The sequence below is a fragment of the Phaenicophaeus curvirostris genome, chromosome 1 (genome assembly GCF_032191515.1).
Source record: "Phaenicophaeus curvirostris isolate KB17595 chromosome 1, BPBGC_Pcur_1.0, whole genome shotgun sequence".
NCBI classification, from domain to species: domain Eukaryota; kingdom Metazoa; phylum Chordata; class Aves; order Cuculiformes; family Cuculidae; genus Phaenicophaeus; species Phaenicophaeus curvirostris.
In genome coordinates, this window is record NC_091392.1 from 122,694,470 (window position 1) to 122,714,765 (window position 20,296).

At 34.0% G+C, this 20,296-nt stretch overlaps 1 protein-coding gene across 4 annotated transcripts in view; it reads left to right on the forward strand.

The window, feature by feature from the left end:
- DMD (dystrophin) overlaps positions 1 to 20,296 on the forward strand; it is a 1,224,073-nt gene that overhangs the window by 585,682 nt on the left and 618,095 nt on the right. For all 4 annotated transcript variants that reach the window (XM_069873469.1, XM_069873460.1, XM_069873489.1 and 1 more), the window contains 2 exons: positions 9,995 to 10,189; positions 18,518 to 18,690. In XM_069873469.1, the coding sequence (XP_069729570.1) occupies positions 9,995 to 10,189; positions 18,518 to 18,690 (368 nt within the window). The remainder of the gene's footprint in view (positions 1 to 9,994; positions 10,190 to 18,517; positions 18,691 to 20,296) is intronic.

Here is a 20,296-nt window from a genome sequence, read left to right on the forward strand (position 1 = left end):
TGTTTGATCACTCCAAGTGAGACAATATGAGATCAACTTCTGGAACCAGATAAAGACCAATCAAGTTTATATCTGAAATTCAAGAGTTGAGTCATTTAAGGGCATCTTGCAGTTTTCAGTTAATATTTCCCTATGGAGCTCTGTTTAGTTCATTTAATGAAATTTAAGCTGTTGGTTTGGGGTTTTTTAACTGTTAAAATATGTTTATATGTAAAGCTATTTTCTAAAATATAAATCAAACATTAATTGAAATAGAACTGTTGCACAGATAAATACAGGAGTTAGTGTCCTAATTTTCTGTGTGCATCTAAATAACATGGATACTTCAATGGTAATGTGCTACCATATTTTCAGTCATTTTTTTCCACAGATTCTGCAACCAGCTGCATTGGAATACAGTGGTTTTCTTCTCTTATCCTTGCTTAAATATTTCTTGGGGTAAATAGACAACTAACAGTTGGTGATAAGAAGGAGCAAATCAATTCCTCTTTATTTCTATGATGAATGGGAAAGAGGACAAATAAAAGAGAGAAAAGACACTAGAAACACAAAATAAAATAATACCTTCTGGACAAACAAAATGAACCTTACAGTGATGGATTAGTATCTGTTTCACCTATGCGCTTTGGGTGTCCTAAGGACAGGAGAGAGGTGATCCTGTGACACCATTTAACTTTTCTGACATTTACAGTGGCAGCTTTTTAAACAAATATCTTGACATAGCACAGCTTAAGACCAGGCTTTTCTTTGACTGTGGTCTGCAAAAGTGGGGAGGTTAAATGAGAATCTTTGGGAAGAGGATCACAGCTGTATGCTTGCACCTATTTTCTAGCATCCATCAGCCTGGAAACTGCTATTTGAGAATTTATTCCAAGTAATGTAATTGTATTATAAAAAATTTAGGTTTATGTCTAAGATACAAAAACTATGGGAAGGACACAGATGGTGGATATTATCTTTGATATAGCAGAGGAAGAGCTAGTTTTCTATATGCATTTTAAAATGTACTTTACATTCTCTGTGTCCTGTTTGTTTTTTTTTAAATGGATACATCTGAGTATACTCATAAAGATGCAGAAGGAAGTAGATTTATATGTACAGTGTGAGTGCTGAATATCTGTGTATCTATATTTACGTAGTTTTCAAAACTGCTGGATTGACAGCAATTTCATACTCATTATTTAAAAAAAAAATCTATGTCTTTGAGTAACAAAATCAACCTAAGTGACAGACCCTATTATTATTATGTATGATTGCATCTCCATGAATGTATACTAAGGCTATTTTAAGATGTAAAGATGGAAAATAATTAGACAATGCCTTTTAACATTTCTGGACGATGTCAATGTTCATGTCTTAGGACCTCACACTTAGAAGCTGTTAGTGTTCAACACTAAGGTGGCACTTAAATGGTATTTTTAGATTATTTTCTAAATGATCTCAACAAATAATAGCTAACAGATAAAGTTTGCATAAGTATCTGGAAAATTAACATCACAAATCAATATTAAATTTCAAAATTAGTTTGTCAATTTAAACATCAACAGAAGGTATTCTAACCTACCTGTGCTTTATTTAACATTAATTGATTTCTTGGTGATCAATCAGTAGAGTTAGACATATTATTATTCAAGACTGCTGTAAAGCTTAATCATAAATGCTGTCTAAGATTAAGGCATTAAATAAGCTGGCATTGACCAAAGCCTGTTCCGAGGAAGTCTGCTTTCCAGCATATTATTCAGAAGCTTGTTCTGCCACTGTATGCACTGTTTCTTCTGTATTGCTTACGACTGTCCAAGAAACCCAATTCTGAAATTCTATTTTGATTAAAAAAATCATGTGAAATTCCTTCCATTCTTTTTGCTATTTTCTTCTGTGCAGGTGAATTTGAGTACATAATGCTGGTTTAACAGAATCCATAAAACTGCCACAATTGTGCATCATGGTTACAATTGACTTTGTAGAAGAGTTTAATCATCTTTTGAAGTGTCAACTAGGTACTTCCTTAAGTAGGACATTTCTTTTATAATGTCTGTATATATTTTGTCATCTTTGAAAAATACTACAAGATGAACACAAGAAATGGTTAACAACTCAATAGCTTTATGTATGCTATAGTTCGCATATAAAAACTTTCCAAAAAAAATTTCCACTGGAAGGTAACATATATAAAACCATTACAAAAGTGTTTTCCAGGTAAACCCTTCTAAAACTCTAACATTTTTAACTATCTGTTGAAAACCAGCCTAAAATGTAGATTTTTGCAATGTGTTCTGATAGTTTTCATTCCAAAATGTGACATGAGTACCTAAGTATTTGCTTATTTACTGTTTTCCAATAATAAGAATGGCTATCTCATTTTACTCACAGAAAGTTAAACACTTATCTTCTCAAAATGCTACCAACTGCCCATGGCCTTAGCAGTGTAAGTTAAATGGTTGTGAGGCATATTCTTTTTTTTTATAATCCCTGCCAAAATGTTACAAATATCCGTTTAAAGTCACATGATGGTGACACTCAGGTTTCCTTTCCTTTTAAATTTGGAATAAGTGCGACTACTAAGACTGTGACATGCCATCTTTATCAGAAGTAATTAACATATATGCATAACTTATGTAAAACAAGCAACACTTTCTAAATTCCAATACCAATTAGTCAATTATGCCATAATGCTACTAGATTTTGTTTTTCTTCAGGACATGGTAACATTGGAGCTATGGCATAAGATACACAGTATATTTACTTATTTTCTGAAAGAGATTGCTCGTAACACACACTATACAGCATATGAGAGTCTTACATCCCAGTCTCATCATAGCTGAAATGATTCTTTTTTCTCTTTGCTTAACAAATATATACCAAAGGAAGTTGTCAGGGTTAAAAGTTAAAGGCAGAACTGCTAGCATTTCCAATTTATGCTGGTTATGTTAGTCTCTTACCTGCACGAACACTAGCAGGACTTCAGTAAGGAGCAACGGGTAAGTTTCCAAATAAGCTGCAGCTAAGTTCAGTACACAGCAAAGCCTCAGCCTGAGGCGGTCCATATCTGGAGGCAATTGTCTAAGCCAGTATAAAAGAAAAGCAACTGAAAAGGGAATTGCCAAAACTGTATATATTTGACATCTCGGAGGGCCTTAAAAGGCATGGGAGTGTGCAGAACATAGAGGATCAGTTGCAGCACCAAAATACTTTGTCATAGCTTTAAAAACTATATATTCATGTTTATATCTTTTGTGGTTTAGAAAAAAAAAATCAGTGTGAAAATAATCCAAAAGAGGAAAACTTGGTGGTAGGATAAGTAGTCATCCAAGTCTTCGAGTGAAGCAACCACAGGTATCACTTGCAACCACAGTTAACTAAGTAAACTATCCAATCCACCATACAAAGTTGACCAGAGTATAGCATGACTATCTGAGTCTCTAGGAGATATCTCATAATTTAAGCTTAAAATACAGGGAGCAGACCTTTTCCCCTGGAGAAAACCTTTGCATTTCAATCAGCTTATGAAGGTCAAAAATAAGATGGCGGAAATAAGTTTCCACTGGTTGATGCCTGTTGAAGTTTTGCAGAATCAAAGCCTGCGATTTTCTTTTGCTATTCCTAGCATGTAAAATTTACTGAAATAGTTTCTAATTAATGCTGTTATTAAGTATATCTTCATTTTAGCTGGTTTTATATTATTTTATCGTTGAATAAAAACTGCTAATGCAACTTTTCTCAAGCAGTAAGATATGCCTTAGCACTGAAACATTGTTAAGACATAAAGCACGTTCTTTCCGAGGACAGTGCTGAAAATAATCGGGCTTTGAATTTTATGTAAATTACCAATGAAGTCAGGTACAAGCATTAAAATACATGTTTTTAAGTACTGCAATGTGCAGGCTTTTGAGCACTGAAGTCATACATAAGTAAAAAAAAAATCACATGCATAAGAAAATATTTACATTCTTGAAAATGCAAGGATTTAAAAGAAATATTATTTTTAATAGATTTTAATGCTGAGAAGTGCCTTTTAAGGCCTTGCCTTCATGGACTTATGTAAGCATTTTATAAATTTTTAATACTGTAGTGAGGATTTAGGTCTCTCTAACATGAAAGAGAGAGGTTTTATTGTACTGTTATATAACTTGTGATTGACTAAAGCTATCTGATCTCATAATGAATATTCCATGTTATTGTTATAATTTTGATCTACCTTCTATATGTATGCATTCTTACAGGTAAGATGTGCTAGCAATGCTGAAGACATGGAATTTTCTCTTCTGAATCTTAGCTGATGTCACCACTCACAGCTGGCATAGGAGTGGGTGAACAAAAGCTTCTTTGTGCATAAATATGTACATGAAAGTGGCTTTACTGATCTCTGAGAGCATTTTATATTCTATTGGGCTTTTAATTCTTTATTTAATATATTGATGCTAAGCATGGGCTAGCAAATATGTAGTTTACAGTTTGCTCTAGAAAGCAATGAACTGTTCCAGCATTTATTGGACTCTCAGGTACGACTGCCTTTTTTCCTGGGTGTGTCTATTATCTGCTTCTTTTTTTGGTACATGTAGCACACCTATGTTTATTCCTCAGAAATGACTGACTTTTTACACTCTCGTGTGTCCTACAGCTGCTTGTAAAGACTTTTTCTCAAACATTAGTTCAGTTTAGGAGGAGGCACAAGTTTGTTTTTGCTGAACTTCTCATCAGGAAGCTAAGAGCCTCTCCTCTCACATATTTCCTTCATGTGAAGTTATAAACTCAAAAGTACAGTAAGGTCGCTATGAATTTGGAGGCAAGTAATGAGAAAGGACCAAAAATGGAACAGCTGCTGAGGCTTAACACAAAAATGTTTGGAGGCTTTCTGAGTGTAAACTGTAGAACAGCAAAAAAAAAAAAAAAAAAAGTGATGTTGGGATTGTTCCTTCAGCAGAAAGGGAAAAGGAAATGCATATACAGAGTTCGTTGAAATATGCTTTAACATTGAGTGATAAAAGGAAATCAACAGCATTCTCTGAGGCTAGCTAGTTCTGATGCCACCATGTAATACAGTTCTAAATGTAGGCAATAATGGTTACATATACTTCTTTTGGGGGAACATTTTTATCGGAAAATAGTTGCATTATTCCTTTAGTTGGTTGTTTTGGGGTTTTTTTTGTGTGTGTGTTTTTATTTGGTTATAGTGGGAGAGGGTTTGGTTTTGTTTTGGGTTGTTTTTTTTTTTATTGGCTAGTTTTATTTGGTTGGTTTGGTTGGTTTTTGCTAATTGGCCTTCTCTGTGAGGGCCAGTTCGTGGATATAGTTCTTATATTTGTGTTGCACCTGGTAAAATGTGGTAGCTACAAAAAATCCCAGTTTCTTATGTGTAGGTATAATCATGTTTATGTAAATATCCTATGCCTTAATGATGGCAAAGAAAATTTAATTTACTATGCTAGTGATGATAACACTTGGTGAAAAACTATGTATAACATACTAATGCTCACTCAAAATAAGTTGTTTTTTCAGACTGGAAATAATTTGCACATCAGTATATCACTGACAATCAAGTAAAAATACAAAATAAATTGATATCAATCAAATATACTTTGCAGAAATAACAATACAGGAAATGGCCACTTACACAAGCATTTCCCCATGGTTCTTAACAGTTTATAGGTATTATTTTAAAGCATTTGGTTTTGAGTATTTTCATGTAATTGTCTAGTGTATTCAGCCACTTTGTCAGATTCAACTTATTCAAACCATTCTTAAAGAGTTATCTAAAACTTTAATTTCCATTTTCTTATATATTTTTAATCCTTATAAAATTTTAACCTACATGGTGAACCACGTTGGCATTAGCAAGGACATATATCTTTATTGAATGAATGTAATTTTTAATAGTAGTGGTTTCCAGCTGCTAAAAATGCTTTATTAATTTTTTTTTTAATTTTGTTTTTTTCTCATTATGGTTAGTGTATGATTCAGTTTCAGCTATATTTTTTTAGTAAAGATGCTTGTCCTGAATATAGGGAAGGACTCTACCTATTATATCTTCTACAGTAAGGAAATTCCAGCAAGCATAAGGACAAGACAAAGATTTTTCTCTTTCTTTGCTCACTAAAACTGTCAGTTCTGGATATGCCTACCCTCCATTCCTTAATGCAAGATGCCAGCTTCTGCCTTGAGTTGTATTATGTTACAGATCCCAGTGTGGGAAAATGCTCAGAACTTAATAGGGGAAAGATAGAAGGCAAGAAAGTCCTGTGAAAAACCCACTGAAGTATAATAAATTTAATCCTTGATTTCTAAAGTTGCATCAAATTTCCAACTCTTATTTAAACTCTATTCAGAAACTAATTCATCTGAATTACTTTTTTTTTTTCAGAATAAGATATTAAATAATGAAGGCAGGTACTGGTAGGCTCTACTTTCAAACATCAATTAATTTATTTATTTTTCTGCTTGCAGTACTTTAGAGTTCAACTAAAAATGTAACCATTAATGGTTTGTTTGAAATAGTAATCTCCTGAGTCGTATTTACTGTAGAACTACAAGTAATTGTCCAGGTGTGAGAAATAAGAATGTAAGTTTTCTGTAAAGGGCAGTATGAATATATGGTTGCATACATCTCATTAACATTGATTGGAGTTAAGTATTACACATAATTTGAGCGATTACTAAACCATATATATTACACAAGGTTCAGTCCTGCCTTTAAATTTTCACAAATTTTGCCTTCAAGAATGCTTTTGTATGAGTTCTTTGTAGCAGTGAATGAAAGATTTAGCACTACTATAAATAATTATGTCTGGACTTCTGTAAAGCCTTTGACATGATCCTTCACAACATCCTTCTCTCTAAACTGTAGAACGATGGATTTGATGGGTGGATTGTTTGGTGGATAAGGAATTGGTTGGATGATTGCATTCAGAAAGCAGTGGTCAATGGCTTAATGTCCAGATGCAGATCAGTGACAAGTGGTGTCCCTCATGGGTCTCTACTGGGACAAGTGCAGTTTATTATCATTGATGATATAGATAGTGAGATTGAGTGCATTTTCAGCAAGTTTGCAGATGACATCTATCTAACTGGTACAGTTGTCACACCAGAAGGATGGGATGTAATCCAGATGGTCCTGGATAAGCTGGAGAAGTGGGTCTGTGTGAGCCTCATGAGGTTCAACAAAGCCAAGTGCAAGGTGTTGGGGGAATCTGCAGTTTCAAGATAGGGTGGGGGAAGAAGTGATTAAGAGCAGCCCTGCAGAGAAAGACTTGGGGTTGCTATTGAAGAGAAGCTCGAATAAGCTGGCAGTGTGTGCTTGCGGCCTAGAAACCAACCATATCTCGGGCTGCATCAAAATAAATGTGGCCAGCAGATTGCGGGAGGTGATACTCCTCCACTCTTGTGAGATCCCACCTGGAGTACTGTGTCCATTTCTGGAATCCCCATCATAAGATGGATGTGGAACAGTTGGAACAGGTCCAGAGGAGGGCCAAGAAGATGATCAGAGGGCTGGAGCACCTCTGCTCCAGCCAGGAGATGGGCTGAGAGAGTTGGGATTGTTCAGTCTGGAGAAGAGAAGGCTCTGAGGAGGCCTACAAGAAAGTTGGGAAGGGACATTTTACAAGGGCATGTAGTGATGGGATGAGGGGGGAATGTCTTTAAATTTGAAGAGGGAGGATTTAGATTAGACATTAGAAAGAAATTGTTTACAGTGACGGTGGTGAGACATTGGAACAAGTTGCCCAGAGAAGTGGTGGATGCCCCCCCCGGAAGGGTTCAAGGCCAGGTTGGATGGGGCCTTGAGTAGTCTGCTTTACTGAGTGGTGTCACTGCCCATGGCAGGGGGGTTTGGAACTCGATGGGCTTTAAGGTCCTTTCCAACTCAAAACATTCTATGATTCTATGATTGAATGTGTTATCCAGGAAGTGCTCATACATCAGATTTCCACTTGACTTTTTCCTAGTTTCAGGAATTATTTAGAGTAAAAAGGCACACATTTTATGCACATGGGTATGCATATATGTGTCTACATGTGTACATAGCTTAAATTTGGGTTAAAAATTTAGTTTAAGCTAATACAACTGTATAAATTAATTATATGTTGTATGTCACTTTGCATATTCTTGTAGCCTCATTTTGAATGATTAATCTTGTACACCTAGCATGCTCTTTCTACTAATGTACATAGATATTCTGACTTCTCATTCAAAAAAAATACAAATTATAGTTAAAAAGTTTCTCACGTGGGTCTAAAGTTCTTTGCCACATGGGTAAGTGTCACAACATAATCTTGAGGAATGCTAGTATCTCACTGCCTGCCTCAGTGGCCTGTTAAGTATCTCCCATTCAACTGGGACAGCTTTTTTCTTTGGATTTACTGAGGTAAACTGTTCTTTTTGAGAGCATGTAATTCATGAAACACATGGAAGGGGAAACAATTTTTTTAAGCAATTTATTTTAAATAATAAAAATTATAGCAGTGATATGGTAATTAGAGAGGTTTCTGGGTTAACAGATGTATTGAGAAAGTCATTTAGTGAGAAAAGTGTAAGCAAAGCAACTAAATTTGCATAAGAAATGCAGCAGAATAACAGAAGCCTACAGATAACTTTATGGGCTTTGTATATGATATGCATACATCTTCTTGAGTGTGTATATACATATTTTAAGACTGTAAAGAAAACTGAAGAAACAGATGACAACCTGGTAACTAAGGAGAGAAACATGTCATGAAAGGATGGACAGAGCAATTAGATAAATCAAAATGAGACACATTGCTGATGTAGAATGTGCAAGATAGAGTTTATTTTTTTATGTACTGTGTAGCTAACTAATGATATTGTTTTCTTCAGCACCATTGATCCGTTGCCTTTCACATATATGGCTACAAAATCCATGATTGTCTGCATTAGGACCGAAGCATCTAAATAATAAGATTTTTGAAGTGTAGTAGCAATTGCTTGTAAAAGTTCTTTGAAGTGTTCAATAAGTAAAGTTTATATTTTTGAGAAAACAGCCACCAAGCACAATGGATATTGGTCCCACGCTAGGGATCCTATGTGATGAGACAAAACAAATAAATAATAACATACACTTATCTTTTAATTTTTTCCTTTCCTAATGGAGATGCAGGTGGTTATATATTTGGAGTTTAGTTAAAAGAAACAGTCATGGTTCTCCCTGCTCCCAAGCACACTTTGATATTTACTTTTTAATTATGATCAATAAACATATCTTATCAGAAATGTAGAGAATTTGCATAAACAATCACAATTTTATCAGTATCTTTCCAAATGCTATAGATAAACTATCTATTTTCTTGGAACTAAAACATTCTGGGATTTCTTTACATTTGGTGTATGCCTGTGCTTTCAGAATAGGGTGTCTATTTCATATGTGTCCAGCTTTAAAAAAAAAAAAAAAAATCTTAATTTCCTGAGATGTGTTCTGGGATTTCTCTTAGAAACATGAATAAGACTTTTCAAATCTTCGCATTCTGAGTTGCACTTTCCAGTCTGAAGAGAAAGATTTTAGTATAATGTTGAAAGTCCTGAGTTGACCTAGTTGTTCTGTGTGGCATGTTATTTAACAAACTGTGTTTATTACCCAAGTAATTCTTTTACTTGATACCTTGAAATTATTTAGTATTTCAGGCCTGGCATACATGGAATTTCTGTATGAAAGACAGATTCTTAAAGAGGTGTGATGATTAAAAATGAAAGGGCTAACACTAAAATGCCGACTCAGGGTACTCTAGCATTTCCTATTTTCCTTCCTTTGGAGAGTAGGAGAAGAAATGTTTTTACGCTCTTGCATAGATTAATTTTAGTACCTGCTGTTTTAAACAGACTACTCATGTGTGAGTGACCTATGTCAGAAACCTCAAATATTTCCTGCATTTGTACTTAGAAATTATTTTTAAATGTTTCTAGGTTGTGAACTGGAAAGTACATTAAGTTATAAGTTTGTGTAGTGTTAATAAACTAAAGGGAGCATTCTGTTGTATATCTATACTAGCAAACAGTTCATGGAGATACAGCTTTTGTGATGACTGAAACTATGACTGTGGAAACCGCTCATGTGCCTTCTACATACCTGGCAGAGATCCTTCACCTTCTGCAAGCCTTGTCTGAAGTAGAAGGGCGCCTTAATTCTCCTGTTCTGCAGGCTAAGGATTATGAGGATCTCTTCAAACAAGAAGAGTGTCTCAAGGTAAGACAGAAAGATTTTCTTGCAGTTATTTTGGGGCTTCTGTATATTGGCAGCTGCACTCACTCTCAAAGACATCTGTTTTATAAATGCTCAGCCCCTCTCTGTGATGTGTATATATATGGATGTTTACATGTGAAGGCACATCATTGCAAAATATAAGCACATTTGGAAGACTAGCCTTAAGGTATCTGCAAAGTACATCCTTGAACAGGAGAGAAAGGATGGAGAGATTAGTTAAATACTTAAATTAGTGAATTTTTGGTTAAAGTTTGGTTTGTGTGTTTCTAATCTCAAGTAATTAGCAAGTAACCCTATGTTCACCCAGTCCTGGTAGCTTTATTTTATTGTCTGATTAAAAGAAAGTTTCTACTAAAGCAGCAATACAACCAAGTAGAATTTAGCTGTCCCATTCTATACTAGATAGAAAAATCTTGAAATCTGTTTGGGGCTGTACTCTGTGCAAGTATTACAGTTTAATTCGCTAAACATCATACATTGTCCAGTAGATAGATGATGTAGTTAAGAAAAAGCTAATTCAGTATTGTTGATATGACTTTAAATATTACTGTCTGATTTCTTCATTGCTTGTAGTAGTGAAATCCTTTGAAATTAGTGGAATTTTTCCAACACAGAATTGACATAAGAAGAGAATAAGATTAAAGTTGTAAGCCTCAGTAGATGAATGAGTTATCAGCTTTTGCAGAATAATGTTTATGTGAGGAAAGCCTTGTAAAAATCGTGCTTAAGTGCTGTATATAATTACAGCAATTTCAAATTGTCATCCAGCATGAAGAGAAGACCACATTTCCATTTTTCTCTGGTTATTCTGGGAAAGGAAAGATTTTAACAAAAGGAAACATTAGCCTGAAGAGGCTAGAATTTGCTTAAAGCCAGCTATAAAAATGAAGCCTAGAGGGACAATCAGGGCAGGGACTCTGGCTAGGTGCTCTGAATTGTCCTCTGTAGAACCTATTTGTCTGTTTCCATGACACAGGAAATGTAAAAAAACCTGCATCAATATATTTTTATTAGTTTCTATAAAATCACATCTACTTATAATTCTTATACATGCATAGATCTTATACGTTTTAGTCATCTCTATATATATACACACAAACAGAAGTATTCTTATTAGCTCTTGACAATTAGGGTGTTTTCAATTTCCTGGCGTTGCAGTATAGTAAGTTTAGTGAAGCATAGCAGTGAAGTACTGAAGCAAAGGAAGCATACAACGGTTAATAGGACTGTATGAAATAACAGTAGGATGCTCCTTTTACCACTTCTGATTTGGTACCAATAGATTAAAGTGGTTCTGAGTCTGAAGCACACAACATGCCAACGTTATTGTCGTTCTTCATTTTAAACAATTCCTTTTGAAAGCACGACTCTTCTGCACAAAGGAAGTCATAGACCATGTCAGTCATGGCTAATGAGATACCACTTGGTCCTTGCCTATAAACTTATATGTATTACTAGATCAGACGGGAAAACAGTGACCTATTTCAAGCAACTTACTCATAGCTGACTTCCCTTTAGCATTTCTTAATGATTTACATTCAAGCTATCTTTAGGTGATTTATATCCATAACTAATCTGTTGTTCACCATGTATATTTGATATTATTGGAGTTGACGTAAACTTTAATTATATTGATTACTGACATTACAAGTAAGAATTGTCATAGGTTTAATTTAACTGAACTATTAAATTTTTATCAGATGCATTTGTGGGCACAGTTCCATCTTTCTCCCAGATAAATCCCTTAGAAGAGGTGAATGGATCTTTTACATTTGTCGGCTTTCGGAATAGTATAGATTTGATCTGAGCCTGTTTAATGAATATTTATTTCCAAGGAAAAGCATTCGTCATTGTCATTATCCTGTATAAAAGTAGGAAAGTGGAGCATAAATTGTTCAGCAGCTGGTTGGGAAAGGTTTCAAATTAAATTGTGGTTGGTTTTTATCCCTGACAGATTTGCATGAATCAAATTACAGAACTGTCATGAATAGGTCCATGTTTTAAAACTAAGTTGTGTTTGGTGGTATTTTTTTTACTCCCATTCAGAAAGAATCCATTTTAATTAATCCTTAAAAGGAAAAATAAATGTATTTACAAGACTCTTTCAGGTGTAAGTGCGTTGAACATTTTTCTTCAAAATAAATAGATATAGTAACACTTAAACCTGCTTGCTTATTGTTCAATAGGGTAAATAGCAAATATAAATGAAAAATTGCTTTCATTAATTGTCATAGATAACTATAACACTGATTTTTTGTATCAAAGGAAAGTAAAATAGCAAAATATGACTTTTTGCAGGAAAAGTCCAATAACATCTAATATGTAGTATATAATAACATTTTTATGGGCACATACACTAGATTTGCTGAAACTAGCTCATAGGAATTTTGTTCTCTTCATTTTAAGCTTTAGGGAGTGGAAAAATCAGATAGAGAAGCCAAGACTTGTCTCTTTATCTCATAAAGTCAGCAACTGCAATGTTTCCATTATCCTATTACAAGCTCTTCTAAGTATTAGGACATACAGCACCTCAGGTTTTTTTTTTAATCTCCATTCTTACAGTACTTAACGAACAGTTTAAATATTACAGTTCTGTCAAAGATGAAACTCCAATTGATTGTATGGAAAACCACGGTTCACACATCAAAGGATTAGTAAATTTGGCTTAATGGTATGCTGTCGAAATAGGACAAATTTTGTTATAAGCACAAACACTATGTACTTCTGTCTGCTATTGATAATGTTCATATTGATGGAGTTCATAATCTTTGAGTTCCCCATATAGAATTCATTGTAATCACAATAGATTTTATTACATGATCAAGTGCAGGCATAAAATGCCTTCAGAATTTAGCTGATTATCCTTACTTTCAATGGATGTTTCAAATGCTTCCTGAAAGTTACATGAATGTAAAAATTTGCATATATTCCACATAATCTGGTTTTAGGAAATCAAGTTATGTTGCTCATAGTAAGCCAAAGCTTTTCTGTGTGGCAATTACTTCGTGCAAGCTACTTGTCTTGTCCAAACTCCAGATTATTTAGTGGGAGATGTATATGCTGAAATAAATATATTTATTAACTATTGGATTAAATCTAACACATACTTCTGTTTGCTGACACGTAGAAAAACCAAGTTTGCTAAAATGAGTCTACATGTAATTTAAGAAGTCTAATTTGTGTTTATAGCCATAAGTGAGAAAGTGTTTAGTGGAATTTCATATTAAGAATCTCTGTCATAGTCATGACACAGTCATGTCTATTGACTACTTAATTATATTAACTGTGATTTCAAAACTTATTTTCAGAGGCTGCTTGCTTTATATAATTAATAGTGCAAGTCTGCAGAAAGACCCATACGTATTAGGCATTTCTTTAAATGTTCTTAATTTAGCACAAACAACATTTTATGGAATATGATTTTGTGTTTAGCTATAGTATTTTTCAATGATATAATAGTTGTAATATGAAAAGCCATATGGTTCTTTGAGAAAGCGGCTTCCTGTATATGTAACTTATCCCATAATCACTCTACTAGTCCTTTGTCTGTTTGATCTTGGTTTTTTTCAGCAGGGTCTTCATAAAGCTCATTAAAAATTTGGTTGTTTGCTGTTGTTTTTTAACTATCAATATCTTCATGTTCTCTTTTATGGTTTTTCTCTTATTTTTCCCTTTGGTTTGTAATTCTTCATCTACTCATGGAGAGAACACTTTTTTTTGCACTTTTTTCTACTGCATTATTTCAAGATCCAGGGAATTTCTTGTACAATTACACATCCATAATTCTGGCAGCCAGAATCTCCTTTCAAAATGGTTTATTAAACCCATAATACCCAAACCAGATATCGTAACTCATAGCTCTATACAGATTCTAAAATTATAAGTAATTTGTGAAATTTTTCCAGCCATTCCTGATTACTAAGAACTGTGTTGTTACTGGTTTTCATGTTAATAGAAAAAGCATGAAATATTGTAACAAATCTGCCATATATATAATTCTAAAGCATCGTTCTACAAATGTGTCGATTGCCAAAAGGATATGTTTAGTTTTACACATTGACATAAGTATTTGGCATCTATTAAGTGATTCTTATAAAGATACATTATGTGATATTCAGAGTGGTTTTCTGCTGCAGCTCAGTAAAACCCAGTTAACCATAACTTAGGACTGAGCACTCTCCAAATAGATCTGTCAGTAACAGAGTACTTGCTGGTTGATTTGTACAGAAACAAAGAACTGAATCATTACAGAAAGTTGTCTTTCTCTGGCAGATAAAGACAAATTCCAGGTAGTGAAAATGAACTGGTGCTCAAGTTTCTAGCACTGAGATTTCTCCTTTCAAGAAGCATGAGATGGATCATTTGCCACAGGCTACTGTCACCTCAGCTGCTAATTTTTTGTTTTCCTTTTTTCCTTAAAAACTAAACCTTTGTGCACTTCTGTTAACCTCCCAAGGCATTGTCGATAACTAACTGCTTGAAGTTGTTCTATTTGACATGAAAGATAGATGGTGTGTGTGAGTGTGAAAGACACGGATTTGTGTGTAAGTATATATTCATGAACTTTTATTTATTTTTCTTGGCCACTCTTATGCTATCCAGTTGTGAATTTCATTTCTAGAAGGTCAAATGTATTATCTTGCTTTGTCTGTAGCAGCTGTACTCTGAACACAAGCAAAGATCTGATATATAAATCAGAAATTATATGCTTGTTCATAGACCGCTAATTCTAAACATTTAGGGATATACCATTTCTCCAGTTCTGAAGTACATTGATGTATTTAATCTATTTTTAATATCTAGAAAATTTCTCTGTTTGGTTAAAAACCCATAAAATTTCGGTACATGTAGGCACATATATTACTTTTCATTTGATTATTCAAATATGTCAAAAACAAGAAGTCCCCTCTTGAATGGATGAGAAGAGCTGATATTCAGACCTCCTGAAAAGAAAACTGCTTGACTTGAATGCTTAAGGCTGTTCTGGCAACTTTGAATATTTCAATTATATTTTCCCCTGTTCTTTAAATACACAACATTTTAGTCATGGATGAGGTTTTGGGAAGATGCTGCCTCTTTTATGTTCAAGGGATATATCTTGGGTGATTTGGAAGCATTTTATGTTCTTCTCTGATAATTCTCTGATAATTCTTATATTTGGATTAATAACATTGAATACCTTATTAAATAGTAAGTCATTACTAATTAATCAATTAATAAGTCATATTTCTCAAGACCTATGCATTCAAATTACTAGTTATAAAGGGTTTTATGGAACAGTCCATAAAACCAATAAAACCAAGTCCAATTGCAACCCTATTTTTGCCACTTAGAAAGACATTCAGATTTTGTCTTAAGTACTTGTTTTTAAAATATTTCTCATGTAATTTGAAGGAGAAAATTATTTGAGTAATTATCATTATCTCCCTGTTACTTCATATTGGTATTACTAATCATATACCAGTACACTCAGTTATACCCATGGTTCTAAAATACTGATTTAAATCAAATTCATTACAGTAGAATTGTAGAACATGTCATCTAGACATGAGATGGTATAGATGATGTGTTTAAAAAAACCCCTAAAATTGACATTCATTGATAGAATCAGAAGAATTAATAAATGCTGAATGAAAGGTAATTGGTAAGTATAGTTTACATGGATATTTTAAGTTTCTTTACTAAGGAAAATGAGAAGCTGCAGAGTCAGATGTCAAGTCAACATACACAGAAGGCATGTATGAGAATACAGAACTTAAAAAAAGGGAAGAGAGAGAAAAGGTCCCCATAAGCATGGACTGGGAAGAGCTCCAGTTTAGTTCAAAGAGTTTAAGATAGCTTTCTAGACTAAAAGTTTCTGCCTAGTCACTACACATATCTCTGCATCCACTTTCTCATCTTTACAATTCGATTCAATTTGTGCATCTTATTTACTTTCACTCTATTTGCTAAATTCTAAACATAGCACTATTTTATAACTGACTGAGTTCAAGAATTGTAGAATATTTAAAATAATTAATGTATGTATTAATTAAAATGTGTAGAAAAGTTTGAAATTTAATTTAATTTAAAAACTAAGTACAACCTCCCAAAAATTTAACAAGTGAACTGGAGCTGTGGATTTTTGAATCATGGCCATAGCTTTTCAAAAGAATGGACTTCATTTCACTAAGGAAAGGTTTTTTGTTTGGATTAAGGAAATGGGCAATTGTGAAACGTTCGTCCTTTACTGGTCTGGAAAAGAGCATTTTCCTTTCAAACACAAATACCACAAAGAGAAGAAATAAAATCCCTGGAACAGCACTGAGGCTGGAAGAGGACACCTGCAAGAAAGAAAAATTAAAATGTAAAGAAGTAACGATTAAGTGCATTTCAGAAACGTTCATTTTGCTTTTGTTTCCTCTCTGGTAATGCTACATATGATGTATATTACCAGGACTGTGGAGAAACGACAGCTTTGTAATTTAGTTGCATAAAAGGCATGTTTTTCCCTAAAATGTGCATATTTTTTTCTGTGGTTTTGATATTCATAATGTGGAGCTAAAAGTTAAGTTTGTGCAATTCATAGGTTTTGGTGGATTAAAAAAAATTAGTGTTGTCTTTCTGGTAAAAGAAAAGAAATCAAAGAAATTGTAAATTGTGCTTGTTTTGATAGTAGACTGAAATGAAAGAAGTGCTATGCTTGAGAATTTCATTACATCAGTCTTGACTCAAAAGGAGGAAGTCTTTGCTAATTACTTTTTAAAACATTTCATGCTTTTATCCTTAAGTCAGCACACAATTTATGACAATGTCTTTCCCAAGCATCAAGTTCTCTCTCAAAATCAGTTATTCAAATTATTCTGAAAGACTTGGTAGAAAGAGAGAGATTGAACACTACTTAGTTCGCAGAACAGAGGTAAACAACATATTTATGTATTGCTTTATAGAAAAAAAAGAAAACCTGTATAATTCAATCATGGAACTGAATGGATTGCTAAATGGATAATTAATGGTCATTGACAGTGTATGGAGCTTTAAGTGCTTTCACACATGTTAAAAGTCCAGAGTAAATTCAGTTTCTCTTCCTTTTGGTCTTCCAACGCATGACATTGTGCGGTTAAGTAGGTGTACTATGAAGTGTTTCGTCTTTATCTGAAACGACAATGAACAGGGTACTTGCTGAATCGTAGATTTTGGGTTGTGAATACCCACCAAAAGTCAAAACTAGTGATACCTGAGAAGTTGGTGGGTTTTGTGCTGTTTCTTTGATAACTGTTTAATATCTGCTGAAACAAGTATAGAAGAGATGCATAGACAGCAAAATAATTAAGGAGCATTTAAACATAAGTCTGTAAAATGGGACTTTTTTCTGCTTTTTTAAGAAGATATCAGTTTAAAACAGATGTATCTTGGTGTGGAAGAATTAAGGAGTGAATGAAGTCAATAGTGCATTGCTTCCTCTTCAGTCATCATCTTTCTCAGATAGAGTTTATTAAATTTTCAAAGAAAGGAGGGACATTCAGTCATTATTACCTGGATATTATAAAACTATTCCTGCATATTACTATTGTCAAAGCTGCCATTGATTCTCTTGAGGGATCTGGATTTATTGGACAATTAGACTATTTATAGGATGAAATTTAACAAGTTGAAATGCCAAATTGTGCACCTAGGATGGAGTAATGCCAAGCACAACTATAAAATGGGAGAAGAGTGGCTGGAGAACTATGCTGTTCTGGGCCCCACAATATAAGGAGGATGTGAAAGTCCTTGAATGCATCCAGGCGAGCACAGCAAAGTTGGTAAAAGTGCTTGAAGGAATATCCTATGAGAAGCAGCTAAGGATATTGGCCTCATCTAGTTTGGAGAACAGGACATGGAGGGGCGATCTCATTGCTCTGTACAGCTTCTTGAGGAGGGGAAGTGGAGAGGGAGGTGCTGACCTCTTCTCCTAGGTATCCAAGGATGGGAAGTGTGGAAACGGTTCAGAGCTGAGCCAGGGGTGGTTTAAACTGGACATAAAGGAGCGTTCTTTACTGAGAGTGTTGTCAAATGCTTTAACAGGCTTCCTAGAGGGGTAGTCAATGCCCTGTGTCTGTCGGTGTCGAAGGGGCATTTTGACAATGCCCTTTGAAATGTGGTTTGACTTGATTGACAATCAGTTGGTCAGAACTAGATGATCATTGTAAGTCCCTTAAAATTGAAATAGTCTGCTCTACTCTATTTAATTAGCATTTCCTCCCTCTTTCCTTTGCTGATGAACAATTTTTTATTATTATTTATAAAAACAATGTTTTATTTTTATTTTCTAAAATCTTGATATTACAGAGCATTAAAGATAGCCTGAGGAGACTAGCAGGTGATAGAGACATTATTCACAACAAGAAGACATCAGCTTTGCAAAGTGCTACACCAAAGGAAGCGGCAAATATACAAGAAAAGCTGACTCAGCTTAATTTCCAGTGGGAGAAAGTTAGCAAGATGTACAGGGACCGACAGGCGTAAGTAACTTTTAAAAATCGTTATTTCTAATGGCATCTGTTAGTATTTGGCTTACTCTTGGTGACTTGATGATCCTGTGGGTCTTTTCCAACCAATTGATTCCGTGATTCTGTGATTCTGTGACTGCTTCCTAGTCTTTTTTTTTCATGAAACTTACTTATAAAGTCACAAACAACACTTTCTACACTTTCTTGTAATGAAGCATGAAAGATTTGTAGGGAATTGTAAGTTATTTTATGAATATTTTTATAAAATTGCAAATATTTTGACCAACTATCAGACTCAAACCTGGCATGATACTGCATGCAATATCATTGTAAACCACATACCTTTACCCTGAGGTAGAGTTAGGCATTTTGTCTGTTGTACCTGTAATTTTGATTTAAAAATCTGATGGGTGCATTAGAGCAAAATCCCTTTTAATTCCAGAAATTCCATAGATTTCTGTGATTTATATTATAAATTTTTCTTTCAGTATGAGATATTTAAGAGTTAGTTAATACATTTTCCTTTAAAAACATCATAGTTTCAAGCATTTATTGAGTTACCACAAAGCCCTTTACAATTGTTCTGAGAACATAAACTACCTGATATTGAAAATCCTTACATATGACTAGTTCCATTCATTGAAATTGTCCATTCATATGAATTTTACAGAATTAGGTCTTTAGACAATGCTGAAAACTTGACATATAAAGTTTCATTTCATATGCAGCCCTAAAAAACAACAGATTAAAATTTGCTAGAATATCCATTTTTACACTACACTTAATTTTACAAATATCTCTTATCCCAGAAACTGTTCTTAAAATCAATATCATGGTTCTGAAAAAAAGTAACTTAATGTCAAAATAATTATTACATTGCATAATAGAAAGAGATTCTAATATAAAGGCACTAGAGAAGTCTAAAGTACAGTTACACTGCAGCAGGCATTTGCCTCGGGGAGTCATCCTCTTTTAGTATGGTGAGCGGCAACTTAAGGTGAGGTTAAGCTTGACTTCTGTCTGGAATCGCACAACTTTTTTTTCTTTTAAATCCTTTTGTTTGTGGTGTCATTCTTACTGTGTCACTGTTTCAGTGTTTTCTTTTGAACACTAAGCAGATCTGTACAGCTTCTGCAGTTTTGTGCAGTGCATTTGGACTGCACAGGAATTATAGGGAGGAGATGAAGGAAGACAATATGGCCTTTAGCAATTTGCCTCTAGCAAGGGGTGAAAAACATCAGTGTAAGTTGCCCTTGAGACATGGATGAAACTCTGTTTATGAGATATGCTATTGATGGTGATGTTTTAGGAGTTTTGGAATTATTATTGGAGCTCTCTCTTGATTTCAAGGGAGTTTATCTAACTGAATGTGAATATTCCATATTTGAAAGGTTACAGAAACATACTATACCATGTTCATTTCTGAATATTGTTTTTAGGAAATTATTATTTAAGTAAATGCAAAGTCAACTATCACCATGATAGATGGAAGAACTAACTTTCCTTATCCCTGAATTTACTAGTAGAGTGTTTGCTCTAAGTCTCGTAGAAATCAATAAAAACATTAATGTTGAATTCTTTTGTATGAAATAGACTTCCTGGAATATATGATTCATAT